The sequence below is a fragment of the Motacilla alba genome, chromosome 18 (assembly GCF_015832195.1).
Source record: "Motacilla alba alba isolate MOTALB_02 chromosome 18, Motacilla_alba_V1.0_pri, whole genome shotgun sequence".
In the NCBI taxonomy this organism is placed as follows: domain Eukaryota; kingdom Metazoa; phylum Chordata; class Aves; order Passeriformes; family Motacillidae; genus Motacilla; species Motacilla alba.
In genome coordinates this window covers 9,715,710-9,734,748 of record NC_052033.1, presented here as the reverse complement: position 1 = coordinate 9,734,748, position 19,039 = coordinate 9,715,710, and the positions used below count along the sequence as shown (strand labels likewise).

At 47.1% G+C, this 19,039-nt stretch overlaps 2 protein-coding genes across 5 annotated transcripts in view; both read left to right on the top strand.

Moving 5' to 3' along the window:
• Nucleotides 1-3,579, top strand: part of ABCA5 (ATP binding cassette subfamily A member 5) — a 50,091-nt gene extending 46,512 nt beyond the window's left edge. For 3 of the 4 annotated variants that reach the window (XM_038157293.1, XM_038157296.1, XM_038157297.1), the window contains one exon: nt 612-3,579. In XM_038157293.1, coding sequence (XP_038013221.1) covers nt 612-719 — 108 coding nt within the window. In that variant the 3' untranslated portion in view covers nt 720-3,579. The remainder of the gene's footprint in view (nt 1-611) is intronic. The other variant, XM_038157294.1, reaches the window with a different exon arrangement.
• A 2,219-nt stretch (nt 3,580-5,798) lies between these two features.
• Nucleotides 5,799-19,039, top strand: part of LOC119709485 (ATP-binding cassette sub-family A member 9-like) — a 31,050-nt gene continuing 17,809 nt past the window's right edge. The window contains exons 1-14 of the mRNA XM_038157321.1: nt 5,799-5,817; nt 9,062-9,174; nt 11,157-11,367; nt 11,584-11,742; nt 12,248-12,348; nt 12,905-13,128; nt 14,000-14,138; nt 14,559-14,744; nt 15,312-15,444; nt 15,842-16,007; nt 16,679-16,737; nt 17,678-17,788; nt 18,192-18,367; nt 18,678-18,797. Coding sequence (XP_038013249.1) covers nt 5,799-5,817; nt 9,062-9,174; nt 11,157-11,367; nt 11,584-11,742; nt 12,248-12,348; nt 12,905-13,128; nt 14,000-14,138; nt 14,559-14,744; nt 15,312-15,444; nt 15,842-16,007; nt 16,679-16,737; nt 17,678-17,788; nt 18,192-18,367; nt 18,678-18,797 — 1,917 coding nt within the window. The remainder of the gene's footprint in view (nt 5,818-9,061; nt 9,175-11,156; nt 11,368-11,583; nt 11,743-12,247; nt 12,349-12,904; nt 13,129-13,999; nt 14,139-14,558; nt 14,745-15,311; nt 15,445-15,841; nt 16,008-16,678; nt 16,738-17,677; nt 17,789-18,191; nt 18,368-18,677; nt 18,798-19,039) is intronic.

Below are 19,039 nucleotides of genomic sequence, written 5' to 3'. Positions count from 1 at the left end.
GACAGGGATTGGGTGAGATGATCTTTAAGGTCCCTTCCATCCCAGAGCATTCCATGATCCCATAGTGATGCACCCTGTGCAGGCAGCTCATCCCCCGAGCTCTGCTCTCAGGCCACTGGGGCTGCTTTGCTGATGCCTGTTGGGGCATTTTTGGGAAACTCAATTCCCTTTTTGCAAAGTGAATCACATCTGCCAGCTCTCCAGCTCCTCTTTATTCCCGTTTTCCCCTCTAAAAATAAGATGCCAACTGCAGTGACTGGAAGAAAGCAAATGTGTGGTATTAGTGGAAAAGCTGCTCTGATTTATTCCAAGAACAGACATTTGCTGTTTGTAGGTGGAAGGAGGGTGAAGCTGAGACTTGTAATTGCTTATTGTGGATTAATTATTGCTGACAATTAATGTCCTTCAGTGTCGAACTTCCCTTTCATTGTGCTCTGAAGAGGTGGGAGGGTAGGAGTAAGGAGAAAAACCTCAAAATACTAAAAATACCAGAAATGTCTTACTCAGAGATGAAGCAATACCTTGAATACTCATGAGGATGTTAGCATGAGTTGTATTTGTGACCAAGGAGGTTCCTACAAGGAGCATGGGGTCTTCTCCATCTTTTCCAGGTGTTTGTGGAGCTGGCTAAAGAGCAGGAGGAGGAGGACAGCAGCTTTGGCACCCTGAACAGCAGCCTGTGGTGGGAGAGGACGCAGGAGGACCGAGTCATTTTCTGAGCTCCTCGTGCTCCTGTCGGTGCCAGCACCAATCCTCCCTCTGCTCCTGGAGCTGGGCTGGGCAAGGACAGCTGGGTTTGGGAGCCCTGGGGGTGTCCCACCATCCTGGCCTTGGGAATAATGCCACAGGAGCTGTGAGCATCCTCCTGCTCCTCTGGCTGACCCCAAACTCTCCTCCCCTCGCTGCTCCCGGGCTGTGCTGGGCAGGAGGGCGCTGCCACGGCGTCTCCCGGAGTTGGTGGCTGGTGCAGGAGCTGCCACCTGCCCTCCCCTGGCTCTGCTGGGCAGGAGGTTGGGCTGTCCTGCAGGAAAAGCCTGTGTCTGAGCAGAGCCAGTCTCTGCTGGAGCGTCTGCCCCGCGGCTTTGCGGGGTCTGGCCGTGCCCGTGGCTGGGCACTCTGCCCATCCCGCAGGCCCATCCCTGCTCCTCCACCAGCCCAGCCTCCCCTGCTGCTGCTTTGAAGATGCACCTGCTTAGAAGAGAGGGGAGAAACCACTGCAGAGTCCCTGTCCCTCTGCAAGGAGGGTCCTGAGCTGCACGGCCAGCTCGGCTCGGTGTCCCACCCGCCTGAGAACGTTCATGCAGATCAGACCTGGCACCTGCTGGCACTGCCAGTGCTCTGCCCCGCAGGCTGGCAGCTGCGTGCTGCCTCGTGGGGGCCACTGGGCTTTGTCCTGCGTGCTGGGGGGCACGGGGGGTGCACAGGCTGGGTGTGGTTGGGCCCTGTCTCCATTCAGAGCAGTGGGATTCCTTCCCTGGCCGTGACGACTGTGTCCTGCCAGCTGCTCTCACACGCAGTGCTTTGGAGATGGTTGCATTTTCCTTGCCAGTGCATTCATGAGCTCCAGTGTTTCCCAGTCCCTCGTTGTTGTGGTTGCAGTCAGTAACGCAGGGCCCATTTTGTCACCCCCTTTGTAAAACCCCAAACAAAAGGGTCCCAATTCACAGCCTCACCCCTAAGAAAGGTGCCTTTGGTCTGCATAGAAGCACTAAGAAGAGTAGAATATGTGGTCCTTTAGCCTGAGATATGACAGATGTAAGTTGAAAATATATTAATTTTTTTGTTTTTTCTACACAAAGCTATAATCACTTTTTTTTTTTGTTTTGGTTTTCTAAGGGGAAATTAAAGATTGCTCCCAGTTCATTTTGCTCTGCAATGAACAGACACAGAGATGTGTTTCTATTGAGACATTGGCTTCATAAGTCATATCATTTATGTAGCTTCGCTTTAAAGTTAGAAAAGACCTTGGTTTTTCTTGAGAAAACTCAAAAAAATAGGTAAAGTTGGACTTGTGTGTCCCGGCTGTTTGTAATTATCAGGCAATAATGTGTGTGATGTGTCTGAAAATGGTTTATCAGTGTGTTCAGCCAAAATCTGTTTCCATCAGTTTCTTATATAGGGAAACGTGAACTCCTTATGCAGAATTTTACTTCCTCTTTTGTACCCATAGCTTGCATAGAAATGCACAGTTTGTAGTTAAAATTTGAGCCCAAGCCCTACAGAAAGCCCTGAACATCCCAGGGAAGCACAGCCCTGGAAATGAGGGGTTAAAAGGACAAGATTAAAGCAAACTGCAGCTCCAGCACTGCCTGACAGGGGTGAAACTTGTCAGAAAAGAAACAAAAAACCCCAAATTCAGGTGTTGTGTTTATTCAGCCCCAGCCCTGCTGCTGGCTGGGAGCTCTGAGCTTTTGCCTTTCTTTGGAGCAATTTGGGACTCGGAACTCTCTTGGCACTTCCCCCTGCAGGTGTGTACAAGCTGAGTGCATTTTTCCCAAATCCCACATTTCTTTGGTGTCTTTTTGCCAGTGGTGTTTCAGCCAAGTGTCACCTGCCCATCAATCCAGCACATTCTTGTCACCTGGATTTAGGGAATTAGTGTGACCTGTGAGCAGCCTGCCTTGAATTTATTCTTTCACTTGGAGTTAATAGTCTGTAAAATAGTTCTGTGCTGTCTGTTTCAGATGTTTCCACATTTCCTCACATTTCAGATGGGAAAACTTTGGATTAGAAACCAGATGAGCTCAGTTTGGTGCTGTTGTTTATCTTGGAGGAGCCCAGTGGATGGTGGCACTGGTTTTTGTGCAGCTACAGAAAGGACAGAGAATTTGGCTCATTTAATTAATTCCTTGTTTGGGTGGGATCTGTTTGGCCTGGTGACATCACCTGTTAAAGTGGGGCAAAATTCCCCCCCAAAACATCACTGTCCTCATGTCGGAAGTGCTTCAAAGCGTCCTAAGATGTCTGTACCTGCCAGAATAGGGAAAAAAACAGGCAAAATTAAACCAGGGAATGCCCTGGGAACAGCAGATTTATTCCTGGCATTTGAAGCTCTTAGTTCAGCTGTTATCAGTGCCATTCCAAATCCCATCCAGCCAACACACACCCAGCCTGTGCTCCCAGAGATAAACTGGATTTGGGGGGATTTGGGGTAAATCCAGCCGGTTTGGGTCACCGTTCCCAGGTGAGCTGGTTGGAGCTGCCTTGCAGGGTTGTTGTGATGGATCCAAAGCTCGGAGAACACTTCCTCCACTTCGTGCTGTTGTGACAAGGTTGTGTTTTTCTGTGGAGAGTTTCAGGTGTCTGGTTTTATGTTCCCAAGAAATGTCCTTATTTTAGAGTATCTGTGTTCAGCAAGTGAGATTTATTGCACAGCCAACACGCAGAGCTCTGGCAGCAGAAGCAGAGGGTGTCAGCCTGAAGGTGACACCTTTGGGACACTCCTCCTGCTGCCGGACCACGTGCAGCTCCCTTTACACACTTGCCTTTCTTTCAGCACCTGGCTGTGCTTGTAAAGGTGAGGGTTTTCCTTTCCCAGCCAGAAGTACTTCCAAAATAAAGATGGATTGGGTTGTTCAACTCGTGCCTTTCTGGTTGTTTTGCCGTGCTGGAAATGGGGATGGTTCTCAAAGCCTGGGCTGATTTTGGGGTGCAGCAGAGTTTCAGGTGGTTGGGCTCAGGCAGAGCGTGGAGGGCTCTGGCTGTTGGCACGGCCAGGGCTCTGGGGCTGCAGTATTTACATATTTTAAACTGAATTGGGGGGAATTTTGCAGTGTTGCAACGCCGGGATGCGCCAGCCCAGCTTTGGGCTAGCGGTGACCCCACGGCAGCTGCGTGCTCCTGGCATGGCACATCGTCCATCTGCAGGGGTGAATCACCTCCAGCCACTGGAAAATTAACCCCAGTTAAAATAAAACAATTCATTTTTGTGCTTGGAGCTGTGCCCAAGGTGAACTGACTGGGTGGGTGCTGGCCCGGGGGTGAGGGGCAGTGGAATGGGGGAGGTTTGGCTGAAGGTGGGACATGAAAATGCTCTGCAGGGGTGGAGGGCACTGTCTGCTGCTGGCCTGTCCTGTGGGCCTGCCAGCTCCAAGCACAGACCCTGCTGGGGAGCAGGAGGAGGTGGTCACCTCCAGCCTCATGGGTCAGTGAAGGGTGCAGCAAAATAAAAGGAGTTTGTGCTCCCTGAGCTCCTGAGTGGAGAGGAAATAACCCCAAAGAAGTTTAATCTGAGCTTGGGGACAGTTCCCAGCAGTTCATACTCTTTTGTTTCTGATGGTGTGGAAGGGCAGTGTGCCAATGGATTTTTATTTTTTTTTAAGCTGTAAAATTAATTCGTTCCCTTATAATGCTTCTTTTAAGAGATGTCCAGAAAGTCCCTGATTTAACATGCTGAATTTCCCTTTGATAAGGGCTTCCCAGAGCTCTTGCTGTTCCTTTTTCCTTTGCTTGGCATGTCCCCCTGGAAGGGTCTGGCTCCCTTCCCAGCCCCTCTCCTGCTCCTGGCAGATACAAGGGCTGGTCCTGAGTCCCCTTCTCAGAAATCCTCTGGAGCATCTGCTTGGGGGAATTAATTAATCAGAAAAAATATCAGCAGATACTGAAATATCAGCAGATATAATAACATTGAATCAGCAGATATAATGATATTAATATCAGCAGATATTTTAATATCTGAAGTGAAGCCCTGAGGGGTTGGGGTCCCACTTCAGCAGCAGGGCCAGGAGCAGGATGGGGAGCCCCAAGGAGTGCTTGGTGTCATTTTTCTGTGAAAAAGCCTTTTCTGTAGCTAATGTGCCGTCAGGGCAGGGCTGGGTCCCACACTGAGGCACAGGTTTTGCTCAGAAAAGTGCTCTTTTTTGGAGAAGTGCACTCAGATGGGCTTCTTGCAGGAGCCTTGCCCGTTGCTCCCCTGTTGCCCAACACGAAGGGATGCCGGAAAACGTTTCTGCTCCTCTCCTAAATGAGCTCATGCCTTGAAAATGAGAAAATCAGCAGCTGCAGCAGAGCCCCAGCCTTTTGTTAAGCAACAACCCTGTGGTTTGAGGCAGCTCTGCAAATCAGATGCACAATCCTGGAGCTGTGGAAGTTCCGGGACAGTCAAATTCATTTAACTCGTTGAATTATCCCGTGGCCGTGCATCCTCCCGGCTCCTTTGGATCCCTGGCTTCTCTGATTTCCTCACCTCCCTGTTCTGAATGCAGATCCACTGGAAAGATGTTTTGTTTTTAAACGCCCAACACGTTCCATCCTGCTTCCAGCTGTGCGGCAGCTGCTGGAAAAGCAATTAAAAGGAGTGGAAATTTGGATTAAAAAAACGCTCAAAACAACAGGGAAAGGAGAAAGAACTAAAAACCCCTCGGTGCTGGGGTGCAGGGTTTGTCTCAGCAGAGGAAGGAGCATTTGCTGAGTCAGGCTCTGGGCACGATGGGGACGAGGCAGCAGAGTTTTCCCTCTGGAGAAGCTGGGCCAGGGACAAAGTGGCTTTGCCACCTCTCAGGAGTGAAGGTTCCCCCATCCCAGGCCACCCCAACTCTGCTGCCTGCTGGGAACATCTGCAGGAGTTGAGTGCAATCCTCCAAAGCGTGCTGCAAACACGCCCAGGCTCGGGGCCAGCTGGTTGTAGGTGCTGTTCCAAGGTTGGGTCATCTCTCCAGAAGTTTTGGGAGGGTTTGCCCGGGTGACGTCAGCCTGGAGAGGGGCATGGCCACCGGGCTGGGCCACCGAGCTGAGCCTCCCTGGGGCTGAAAAGGGACCAGCAGCCCAGACACCTCAGAGCTGCAGGAGACCTGCTCCCCATGGAAAACACACCAGCAGGTAAGGAGTCACACATCTCTCCTTTTTTCAAGGGGAAAATTAATTTAGAAGTAGGGATGGGAAAATTCTCCATGCAGGGTTTGAGTTTTCATGAGGGGATGATGAGTTTTTCCTAATTAGTGCTTTATGATGCTGAATGCACGGAAGTTGCACCTTCCAGCTCTGTTTTCTAGTGGACTAGAAGTTCACAACAAAATATTTTAGAGGAAAAGGAGCAAAAATATTCAGCTTTTCTGGGTGTGTGTGGATTTTGGTTCTCCACGTGGCTGCAGGTGAAGAGCTGCAGGTTCAGCACTGGGTGATGATCCCTCCCTTTGCTCTCCTCCTCCTGCCTTGTTGTCACTAAAGGCATCTAAAAATACAAAACCCCCAAATTTCACTTCTCTGTATGAGCTGAAGTGTTGAGCTTTGATTCAGGGCAGACTTAGAGTTGTTATTTTCGAGTTGAAAATAAGACAAAAACAACCTGTTCCAGTCTGAGCTGGAGTGGAGTCAGGGCAAATCTGTCTCGCATTTATCAGATGCAAACACAAAAAACTGCAAGAACTGGCAAAGGGGAGGGGATGGAAAGAGCACCTCTGCACTCTCCACGTGCAGGGATTCCTCCTTGGCTCTGGGAAAGCCAGTGGATCCTCTGGGAAGTGTGAGATCCAGCATGGGTTTCTCCCCTTGAACTCAAAATTGAGAGGCTCCTGCCAGAGCTCCTGAAGAGCAGCATGACTTTAGGAACTAAAATCATAAACTCCAGGAATGCTTCGGGTTGGAAGGGACCTCTAAAAGTCACCCAGTCCAACCCCCCTACAATGAGCAGGACATCTTCAAACAGACCTCCAAAAGTTAAATTTATAGAGGAAAACAGTGGGAAGAGGTGCCAAAGAGGAATTCCCTGAGATAGTAAATAAAGGGATTATATGGGATGTGCCTTCCTGGGACAGCTTCTGGTGGAGCAGAGCTGAGTGTAGGATCCAGGAAAAGTTATTGCAACACCTTGGCAGGGAGTTCCTGGAGAGGAGGAAGTTTGGATGCACTTAATGAGCCCCTGGAGACATCCAGCTTTACAAGAGATGCTCTTAACTGGATTAAAGTTTCCCAAACATCACTGCCTCCGGTTTCTGATGTGTTTATTTTGCCTTCTGCATCCGAAGTTTTGAGCCTCAGGCCACGCAGAGGATTCTCTCTTGGCTGTATTTTTTACCTCTTTGATAATTATCTAATAGATTAATTAGATACCTAATTTAAAGTTAATAATAGCTAATATTTATTAGGTTTCTAACTGAAAGTTAAATTCCACAGCCTTTGTAGGCAGCATCACTTGTTTGAATTCCTGGCTTCATATTTGACTCCCAGTGGTATTTGCTCCTTGCTGCACAGGCAAAAAGTAAATTACAACAGGTAGAAACTTGATTTAAATGTTGTAAAAAGTTTTAGATTTGCTCCACAATTTCAAAATTGTTTGTTGTGACTGTAGAGATTCCGTGCATCTTTGAAAGACCATCATGTTTTCCTTGTTATCCAAACACCACCACACTTTGTCTACCACCCAAACATCCTGGGCTGAGCTGCTGCTTTCAGTTCGTGACTGAAATCCAAACCTGAGCAAAAAACAAAACAAAACAAAGAAAAAAGTGACACTTCCTAGAAATCTCTTCCTATTTGCCTTTAATCCTCAGTGCAGGCAGCAGGGAGGAAGCATGGGAGGAAGCTTGGGCAGGGAAAGAGAGAGAAAATAAGGTAAGCCCTGTGATAACACAGGAGGTAAACTGGGACCCTGGATCCCTTGCCCCTGCAGTACACAAATATTTAATTATTCCAAAAAACAAGCAGTGAAGGGGACAGAGCAGTGGAAGCCTTTATTAGCTCCAGCTGCCCAGTCCATGAAATCAGGAAGGCTGTCCAAGGGGAATGGAGCACTCTGCCTTGGACATTGCTTTGATTTTGGGTTTTTATGATTTTGGGTTTCAGCCATTTGAAAGGATTAAACCACAAAAACATGCTGGGAGGTTCCCTGACCTGCTTCCCTGGGATGGGGGTGAAACCCATCACTCTGAACTAGCTCCTGTTCTTGATGCCTGGCCACAGGATTAAATCTGGAGCTGAAATAAATATCCCAAAGAAATAGTCCCTGCTCAGCATTTAGGAGGATATTAAGGAGCACATGGGCGTTCTAATCCTGCCCTGCTCTAACTGTATTAAAGTTCCTCAATATCTGGGTGAAAACAGAACAAGCTGCTCTCTTACCAGCCTGGTGAAGGCGGGCAGTGGCAGCCTCTATTTTAGGTTATTTTTAGCATCTGCCCAGGGTTTGTAACGTGATTGAGGGCCTGGTTCAGAAGCCAGAGCACGTGAGCAGTGCTTTGCCAACAAACCACGTGTCTGAGGCCAGACACAAACTCACTTCCTGCAGTGAAACAGGGAAAGTGAGCAGTTGTCTGTTCCACAAAGCCTCCTTGGGTGAGGAAGGATGAATCTGGGTGAGGAAGGATGAATTTGGGTGAGGAAGGATGAACCTGCATGAGGAAGGATGAATCTGGGTGAGGAAGGATGAATTTGGGTGAGGAAGGACGAACCTGGGTAAACCTGTGTAAGGAAGGATGAATCTGGATGAGGAAGGATGAGTCTGGGTGAGGAAGGATGAACCTGGGTGAGGAAGGATGAGTCTGGATGAGGAAGGATTAGTATGGATGAGGAAGGATAAATTTGGGTGAGGAAGGATGAACCTGGATGAGGAAGGATGAGTGTGGGTGAGGAAGGATGAATATGGATAAGGAAGGATCAACCTGCATGAGGAAGGATGAATCTGGATGAGGAAGGATGAATTTGGGTGAGGAAGGATGAATTTGGGTGAGGAAGGACGAACCTGGGTGAGGAAGGATGAGTCTGGATCAGGAAGGATGAGTCTGGATCAGGAAGGATTAGTATGGATGAGGAAGGATAAATTTGGGTGAGGAAGGATGAACCTGGATGAGGAAGGATGAGTGTGGGTGAGGAAGGATGAATTTGGATAAGGAAGGATGAATTTGGCTGAGGAAGGATGAATCTGTGCATGTGGAAGAGGCAGCTCAGACTGCAGCCCAGCTCTCTGTTCCCTTGCATGATCTTGGTCCATTTCCTTTCATTTTTAGTTGTCCAGAGTTAAGGAAACACGTTCTCCCCCTCTGGCATGTTGCTGGCTTCCTCTGAAGTGCTGTTTAACTCCCAGTGTCCTGTTTTATTCTAAATTACATAATTTTCTTTCTCATCTTAGCTGGAAAAATGCAGGGGGCATCCAAGAAAGCCTCACAAATATTTCAGCAAACCTGTGCTCTCCTGTGGAAAAATATTCTTCTGGTGTGGAGGATGAAGTCAAAAAGTTTTCAGGCAAGTGTCAGTTCTTCCAAAGGGAAATCAGGATTTTTACTACAAAGTATTTTCACGTTGCATTGTTTTTGTGTGAGGGGATGTGAGAAGGCTCAGCTGTGGTTCCCTGGGAAATGTCAGCAGTTCCTCCTTCCTGTGACACTACAGATCTGCCTCGTGACAAAGCTGGCTGCTGGCTTTTGCTTGTTGATCCTGCCCTGTGCAGAGGAACACAATGTCCAATTCATGGCTCCAGTGTCAAATTATCCACAGACCTCGCTGGCTCTGCGACTAAGAAAACATGTTTTCCATCTGAAACCTTGGTGGGATTGGAAAACCATCACACCTGTGGAACAGCTCTCCCTCGTGCACAGGGGAAAGGCCTGGAGCTGGGCTGGGCAGTGGGGTCAGGGCTGGGTTAGAAGGGTCCTGGAGGAGCCTCCCCAAAGCCTTGGAGTGGCTGCCTAAAACAGAGGCAAGACTAAGGGAATAAACGTGGGCATTTATTGCAGGCCTTCAATAAATACACCTGGGGCAGTCAGAAGCCTCTGAGGGGTACACAAGATGGACAATGTCACGAGTTTTTCAGACAATTATAAGTTTGGTCCATTTACATATCAGGGGTTAATCCTCCAATTACAGCTTCAGGTCATGAAGTCATTTACTCCAAGTTTCCCCCCCAGTTCACTGTTGTTTACATCTGCCCAGGCCTGAGGCAGTGAGGCACAGTGTTTGCAGGCACCCCCCGTGAGGGGAGAGAATGATGCATCTGGCTGCATCTTATCAGAAGGCTAATTAATGACGTTATTATACTGTATTATTCTACACTATGTTACATTACATCTAAACTGAATCTGCCAAGCACTCAGCCTGCACACACTGCACTGATCTCGTGGCTGTGAGCTGACAGTCCCCACACACACACACAGGACAGGCCAAGGAAACAAAACACCATCACTTTGGGTGAACAATCTCCAAATTGCATTCTGCTTTTGCACAAACGCAGGCACAGCAAATGATAAGAACTGTTTTTTCTTCCTCTGAGGTTCAGAGAATGTGAAACCCAGAAATATTCTTGGGAAGAACTGTGCCTTGCTTTTCTCTGTGAAGAGAAATGTGGCGACACCGAGGTGTCCTTGATTGCCAGGCCTGGAGAGGAATTTTTTGTCTTGGTAAAACAGGAGAACAGCAGCTGTGCAGTTTTAGAGTTACACCCTAAAGCAGTGTATCTGAAAAACAGAAAAGCTAAATCCTGAGGCACCAGCACTTCACTGGGCTGCCCCTCACCTCTGCATTTCCCCCCTTCCTTCCCTCTCTCCAGGAATGGGTGATCTCGCAGCTTTTCCTGTACATTCTGTGGAACTTGATGGGGCTGATCATGTACTACCCCTCATTTCCTTCCTTCCTCTCCTTCCTCTCCTTCCTCTCCTTCCTCTCCTTCCTCTCCTTCCTTCCTCCCTCCCTCCCTCCCTGCAGGAATGGGTGGCCTCGCAGCTTTTCCTGTACATCCTGCAGGACTCTGCGGGGCTGATCGTGTACTACCCCTCATTTCCCCCTCATTTCCCTCCTTCCTTTCCTTTTCTTCCTTCCTTCCTTTCTTCCTCCTTCTCTCCCTGCAGGAATGGGTGGCCTCGCTGGTTTTCCTCTACATCTTGCGAGACTCCATGGGGCTGATCATGTTCTGCCCCTCACCTCTGCATTTCCCCCTTTCCTTCCCTCCCTGCAGGAATGGGTGGCCTCGCTGGCTCTCCTGTACATGCTGTGTGGCTCCATGGGCTGATCATGTTCTGCCCCTCACCTCTGCATTTCCTTCCTCTCCTTCCTTTCCTTCCTTCCCTTCCTTCCCTTCCTTCCTCTCCTTTCTTTCCTCCCTTCCTCCTCCCTCCCTCCCTGCAGGAATGGGTGGCCTCGCTGGTTTTCCTGTACACGCTGTGTGGCTCCATGGGGCTGATCATGTTCTGCCCCTCACCTCTGCATTTCCCCCTCTCCTTCCCTCCCTGCAGGAATGGGTGGCCTCGCTGGTTTTCCTGTACATCCTGCGGGACTCTGCGGGGCTGATCATGTACTACCCCACCCAGGAGTTCCCCTACAAGGCCCTGGGGCGCCTGGACGACCCCGCCTTCAACGCCTCGGGGGTCACCCTCATGTACACCCCTGCAACCAACAGCACCCGGAGAATCATGGCAAAAGTGGCTTCCAGTTCATCACTGAGGGGTAAAAGCTCTTAAATCCGTGTTGCTGCAGGGTCTGAAGGGGACCTGACCCACCCTCGTGGCAGTGGGGCACAAGAGCATTTGTCCCACCTGATTTTTGAGGGGGAAAAATTGTGGTGATGCCAGTTTTCATTGTTGTCTGAACATTCAGACAACACCTGTGCTGGTTTGGTTTCTTTCTTCCTTTTTCAAAATTAATGATTTATTCTAATGGCAGGTGTAATAATAGAAGAGGTGGAAAATGAGGCAAAAATGGAAGAAAAAGCACTTCTGGAGGAGGAAATGATTGGTGTTGTTTTTAAGGATGACTTCTCCTACACGCTCAGATTTCAAGTGGGCAAAGCAGTGTTTCCAAATGAAGGCTTTGAGCACATAGGTAACAAAATAAACGAAACCCCAGGCTTTGATTTTGCATTAGAAACTGTTCAGCTGGATTTCTGTGGCACCCCAAAGGGATGGAGGCTGCATGTGCCAAATGGCTTGAGAAAGACATGAGTTAAAATTTGAGGGTTTGGGCCTGTAAAGGGAAAAAAAAAATCAGAGAAAAAAGCTGTAAGAACATAAATGTCACCCACAGACAGAGAATCTGAAAATCCCAAAACGGTTTGGGGTGGAAGGGAGCTCAGAGATCATCCAGTGCCTTTTTCCCCATCTCCCTTTTGTGCCTTAACGCATCAAATCATGCCTGGAAAATGAGAATTGTGTGTGCATTAATGTCCCTGGCCAGAGATTTAACACATTCGAAGATAAAAGGCTGAGTAAACCCCAAATCTTGATTTCCTCACACTTAGGTAAAACTCATTTTCAACCCCACATGTCATGCACAAGTATGTATATGGAAATTTATTAATATTAATTTTTTTAACTTGTTTTCCCAACAGAAACCTGCTGGGATTTTTCAGCAAAGCACTGCAAAGTTCCTCTGTACTGGTACGGGGGCTTCCTCTCAGTGCAGTCCAGCATTGATGCAGCAGTCATAGAAGTAAGTGTGCTCATGGTGGAATCTGCTGTTCTTCCCACAGTTCTGTGTGAACTTAAAACCCAAACTGATTAAACCAAAAATAAAGGGGAAGATAACACCCCAAACACCAAGAAAACCACCAAGCCAGTTCATTTTTCCAGCCCTAAAAGTGTCCAAGGGCAAGTTGAACAGGGCTCGGAGCACCCTGGGATAGTGGGAGGGGTCCCTGCCCATGGCAGGGGGTGGAAAAAAGGGATATTTGGGGTCCCTTCCAGCCCAAACCATTCTGGGATCCTGTGATGCTCTGATTTTCTGTGGTCATCAGCTGCTTAAATAATTAGTGTAATTCAAAATGTAAAAGAATGACAGATCATTCTCATGGCTCGAGGCAGTGAATGGAACAAGGATTTAATGTTTATTGCAAGTCAGCACAAAAATATACTAATTACTTGTTATTTGCTTATAAATGTAACCCTATTAGTCACAAATAATTTTAATGCTTGTAACCCGCTGTTTGTGCTGATGTTGGCTATTTCATTGCAAAAATGCAATCAATCTAATTTCTGATTTCCTTTAGATGAAAACCAACCACTCAGTGTGGAAAGAAATGAAGTCAATTACTGGCGTTCACCTGCAAACTGTGATGAAACCTCTGTTCAAACTGGATTACTTTTGGTTCATTATCTGTGCCCTACTGAGCTACTGCCCATACATGCACTTTTTATCAGTGAAAGTTCTCAAGGAGAAGAAGAAGCTGAAGATATTGATGAGAGCCATGGGTCTGCAAGACATTTCCTTCTGGTAAGCCTCAGAAATCCATGTGTGATTACAGGGATTGTTTTATCAAGTGTATGGAGCAGCCTGGTCTGGTGGGAGGTGGCCCTGCCCATGGCAGGGGTGGAATTAGGGGATTTTGAGGTGTCTAAACCATTCTGGGGTTCTCTTTGCTGGGGGACCTCTGTTTCCAAGCCTGTTGCTCTGAGACAGCTATTTTGTAGTTGTTTTGTTACCCTTCTCATCCCCAAAAAGAGGAGGAGCCCTCCTGGTGGAGCGGGGGCGTGTGCAGCAGGGTTCTGGGTGTGGAGGGGTTGTTTGCCTCCAGAAAATGGGTGGAACACACAGGAACAGCAAAGAAACAACAAAATCTGGAGAATCCCAAAATACTGGAGCAGAGGAGGGGCACAGGGTCTGTCCAAACAGGCTTCCTAACCCAGGGTCTGTCCAAACAGGCTTCCTAACCCACCTGGGCATGGATGTTTCACATCATTGGAAAAGCACATGGACAGAAGGTCCTGGCTGCAGATTCTCTGTGTCCCCTCGCTGCCGTCACTGCAGCTGCAGAGATCTGGGCACGTGCCAGGCCTGAATTTGTGGAAGAGCTTTTTTCCTGAGCAGTAACCAGGCTCCCCAGAGAGGATGTGGAGTGTCCCTCGCTGGAGATACTCCAGACCCACCTGGACACATTTCTGATGTCCCTTTTTGAGCCGAGACATCGACCCTCCGTGTCCCTTCCACCCTGACCCTTCCTGAGCCTCTCTGATATTTGCACCTGCCCAGTCTGGAAAGTAAAAATGGTTGAAAAAACGAAATCTTTGAATTCATACCACTTTGGCTATGTCATGGCTGGTGTTGCCGTGCTCAGGGACAGAAATAACTGTGCCTTCCCTTGTAGGTTATCCTGGAGTTTGCAGTACACCGTGTACGTCTCCATCACAGCCAGCCTGCTGACCTGGGTCACCCTGAGTGAAGTTTTTAATCACAACAGCTTCTTGGAACTGTATTTTTTTTATTTCTTTTATGGCATGGCATCTGTAAGTTTACATTTGTATTCCTATATGATGCTCCTTTTTTTTTTTTTTCTTAATTAAAATATCTGCAGAGTTTTTCAGGGCTGGTATTACACGAGAAAGTAACAAAAATACTCTGCTGTGATTCATTGTTATTTTTTATAGGCTAAGTTTTAGGTTCTTTTTTGTACATTTTTTTATACCACTCTTATTATATTTTGGGAGATTCTGACTCGAAATCAGAGTAAAGAGAGAGGTGCTAAAATGAGGCTGGGAGTGATTTGCCTGTCCCTAAATCTCAGACCTGCTGGACAAAGCCTTGTGCATTTAGAGGGAACAACCATAACCCAGCTGGGTCTCTAATTTTGCTCCTACTTTGGTGTTGTTTTATTTTTAATTGCTGCAGAACTGCATCCTGCTAACTACTGGTTTTCTCTGCTGCAGATTCACTTCACTTTCCTGCTCAGCTCGTTGCTAAAGCAGCCAAACATTTCCAGTTTTGTGGGATTTCTCCTTCACATCCTCTTTGGGGCACTGGGCTTTTTGACATTGTTTGAAAAACTGCCACGAGCTTTGGAATGGACTTTAAACCTCTTCAGTCCTTTTGCCTTCACAGCTGGCCTTGCAACGGTATGTCCACAATAAAACCAGTGCATCCCAAAAGCTCAGCCCCAAAAATCCTGCCAGAGAGCAGCAAAATCCACAATTTGCATCTCCAGAACAACCCCAAATCCACAAACTTGCACCTCCAGTCACCCCCTCTGCTTTTGAAAAGAAACTTGGCTCAAAAAAACCCTAAAAAAGATCTTTAAAATCTGTGCTAAATCGTGGCAAAGAGGGTTGGACACTCATGGGCATCACAAATTTTCCTGCAACAAATTGAAGTCTCTGTAAAATGAGCAGCGGGATGTGGCTGGTGGGTACCAAGGGCTGCAGGAACTGAGGGCTGGAAGTGCTGCCTTTGCAAACAGCACTCTGTAACTTCTGCATGGTTTGAAATTCAGCTTACTGAGGCATTTCTGGTGCTTGTGGTCAGAATAAAACCTTTGCCTCCTTAGGAACAGCGTTGTGGTCACGAGTGAATTGGTTTTGAGTGGAAATGGCTGTGATGACACAGCAGTAGCTCACACAAAGTATTTCTGTCTGAAGGAAATGTTGAATTTTGCTTTTTTTTTTTGCCTTTTTTTCCTCCCCTAGATGGTAAAACTAGAAAAATATGGACCAGCATTTACCCCGGAGTCGTACCCTTTTTATAAGCTGTACCTCATCCTGAGCCTCGACAGTGTCTTGTATTTCCTGCTGGCCATCTACTTTGATAAGGTTTTGCCTGGTGAGTGAAAATGTGAGGGGGAAAACGCAAACTTAATTGCTTTGTCTTCTATAATTCCCTGCTTTGTAGAGGGAAAGTTACCCCAGGGGTGGTGGGAGGAGAGAAAACTGCAACCCTGCAGTGAGATCCTGCTCTGACAGCCCTGACCAAGGGGTTGGAAGGGTGTTGCAGGACTTGTCCTGATTTTTTGGAACCCAAGGGGTTGTAAATGGGTGTGATTATTCCCCACCTGCATTTATAGATATGGACAATTTAAATTGCAGAGTTTATCAATTCTTTCACTCTGCTGGAAGTTCATGTTCTGCACGGGGGGAGCGGTGCCTGGGCTGGGCGTTTACCAGAGTTGACAGATGGAGGTTTTGGGGTTCATATTTCACCTTCTCTTCCTCTGATTCAGGCAAGTACGGGGTCCCACATCCTCCGGCCTTCTTCCTGAGACCCTCCTACTGGCTCAGGGGCAGCAGTGGGTACGTGGGGGTGAGGGCTGGCAGCAGCCACGACCCCGTTCTGGGCGGTGACACCGAGCCGATGCCGCCGGGCTTCGATGGCAAGGAAGCCATCAGGTAAGGAGCTCCCTTTGGCAAGAAAAACACAGCTCTGCATGGATTGTTTGGCTCTAGAGAGCACAGCCACCCTGAGCTGGAGAGTGTGGGGCTGGCAGCTGGCATTGTGGATGAGATTAATGCAAATGTGTGAAAGGCAGGGGTTGTTTGGTGTTTTGTCCCGCTCCAGAGCTGGATTTGAACATTTGTTGGATGTGGGGCATCCTCCAACTCCCTTTCCTGCACTTCCCTCTCAGCAGCGAGTCTCTTCCCCTTCCACAGCATCTTCAAGCACAGAGTGTGCTGCTGAAAATGCTCTCTGTCCATCCTTGCAGGGCTGGGTGGGCTCGTGGCTGGTGCTGCCTTCTGGCTGTTACCAGAAATCTGCCAAAATAACAGCTAGGTCATCACTCCTAGTTAAATATCCACGTTTCTATCCTCCTCCTTCACTCACTAAACGTTCCTCGAGTTTGGCTTTGAAGCCTTTTAAACAGCTTTTAGAAAAGCACAGGGCCTAATCCTGCTTTAAAGGTACCAGAAATGAATTAGATCAGGTGATCCCTTCTGCAGGACCAGTTGGAGGAGGAGGTTGGGGAATATTGCCCCAGAAGTTTTCAAAGTTTAATTTGAGGCAGAGGAAACAGCCCCCACATTGTGGTTCAATAAGTAATGGCTTGCTTACTTTTCTTTAGACTAAACAATATTAAAAAAATATACAAGAAGAACAACAAGAGCACCGAAGCTTTAAAGGGTAAGGCTTTGTAATTCTTTTATTCATTTTTCACTAGATAAGAACCCAAACAGTTTGGAAATGTACTGGCTGTGCTGAATTCTGCCTCTGGGCCTGTTAAATTATGTTGTGCAATGGTTGTTTCTGCTGGGGTAAATTACTGGCAAATTTCTACCAGGTCGTTATCTCCCTGCTCCCTCCAGGAAAATCACTGTTTATTATTTTTTGCAACAGCAGAAATCTCCCTAAAAGCTGTGTTTTTGCAGTGATGAACCACTCTAGAAATCCCCTCTCAAACCTGCTTTTCAAAATGTAAACTATTTTGGGCAAACTTGGGCCAAATCTGCTGTCCCTGCCTGAGCTGTGTTCTCCAAGCACTTGCCAATGCAAATATTTGACACAGCCATGGTAAAGTCATGGGGTATTTGTTAAATGCCTTTGTTTAACAAGAATTCCAAGTAAAAATATCAAAAATTAAAAATACAAAAATATTAAAAATATCAGTATGGGCTCAAAGGTCTGTGTTGAGTGGGAAAAACCAAACAAACACAACCTGAACAACCCACATAAAGACAAAATATTTTTTAAAAAGAAAATGAGGGGGCAAGGTCTGGCTGCTTTGAAATCAATCTTGAAATCTCACATCTTGGAAAAGCTCTGGGCTCTTCTCTTCCTGAGGACTCTTTTTGAGCCACACTAAAATAAAATGTTATGAACCTAGTGGAAAACTGAAGTCAAAATTCTTTAAATATTGAAGATAATACATTTATTCTCTCAGTTCAATCAAGACACAATTACTAAGCTTAGGCCTAACTCCTGCAGGACCAGCCTGTGCTTTTGGATCTGGTTTTGCCTCTCAGCTTCTGAAGAAATGTCTCTTCTGTCACCTGTGGAAACAGCTGCAGGTCCAAGTGCACTTCTCACACGCTTCCATCCTACTGTTGTCCTGTTTTTATTCCAGGTTTGTCCTTAACTGTGTATGAAGGCCAGATCACTGCCCTGCTGGGTCACAGTGGATCTGGGAAAACTGCTCTATTGAATGTGCTCAGTGGATTTTCCAAGCCTTCAGCAGGTGAGATGATGGGCCTGGATGCTGAGTTGTTGCTTTTTTCAAGTGTAAGGGGAAAATAAGCAAAAAACCTCCCAAGTTTTCCCTCAGTGATCCATGCTGGGTTGCTGTCAGTGCAGATTTCTCCTTCAGCACGAGCTCCAGGGATAATGGATCCCTCATGTGTGCACCATGGTCATTTCTCCATCTGGATGACCTGGTGCTTTCCATGAGCTGCACACCTGTAGGAAATATGGTTTTATTTTTAAGGGAGGGTTTTGGTGCTCTGAAATATTTTTGGAAGGTATTAAATCTTTGGCTATCCGGTTATTTTGCTTTTTTGTTTTTTGAAATTTTAATTTAACGCTTGGGAAACGTCCACAGTGCTGGAATTAATGTCAGATATTTCATTCACCCCCCTGTGCAGGTTCTGCAATGATCTACAACTACAGTGCTTCTGAAATGTGGAATATGGAAGGAATGCAGGAAAAGGTTGGGATTTGCCCCCAGATTAATTTGCATTTTGAAGCCTTAACGGTGAAGGAAAACCTGAGAATTTTTGCTCACATCAAGGGGATTCAGTGGAAGGAAGTAGATGAAGAGGTTGGTATGTGCTTCTCAGCCACTGACTTCTCTTTTATGGCATCTTGGGCACTTTGTGCTTTATTGATAAAAGATGATCACCTGCACCTTCTTCTGTGGAAATGAGAACAAACCTGATTTAGGGGCAAAGTGGTTTTCCAATTCTTTCTTATCCTCATGTCATGAGTTAAAACTCAGACTTGTCTTATTTATCTCCAAGCAAAGCCGTTATGGGTAGGTAAGTCTGAAATCTTGAAGTAATGTTTGTAGCTGTTTCGGAATTCAAACCAGTGCTTCGGAAATGTGACTCTTGTCTTTGTGTGTTCCCAAGGTGCAGAAAGTTCTCGTCATGATGGACCTCACTGACGTTCAGGACATTTGTGCTGAAGCCCTGAGTGGGGGACAAAAACGAAAATTGTCTCTTGGAATTGCAATTTTAGGGAATCCCCAGGTAGGGACCGGTCGTGTTTATGCACACACAACATGTGTTGTTTTGGGACATAGCTTTGCATTTCGACTTGGCACAGAGACTGCTGTGTTTTTCCCCTGCCACTCCAGGCTACTAATTCACTTACTGGAAGGATTGGGGAATCTGGTTCAATCAGAGCCATATTTTTAACTGGAAGGGTGTTAACACTGCTGCAGGAGAGGGAGCAATAAAAACGAGCCACACTTGAGGGTACATTCTCTTCG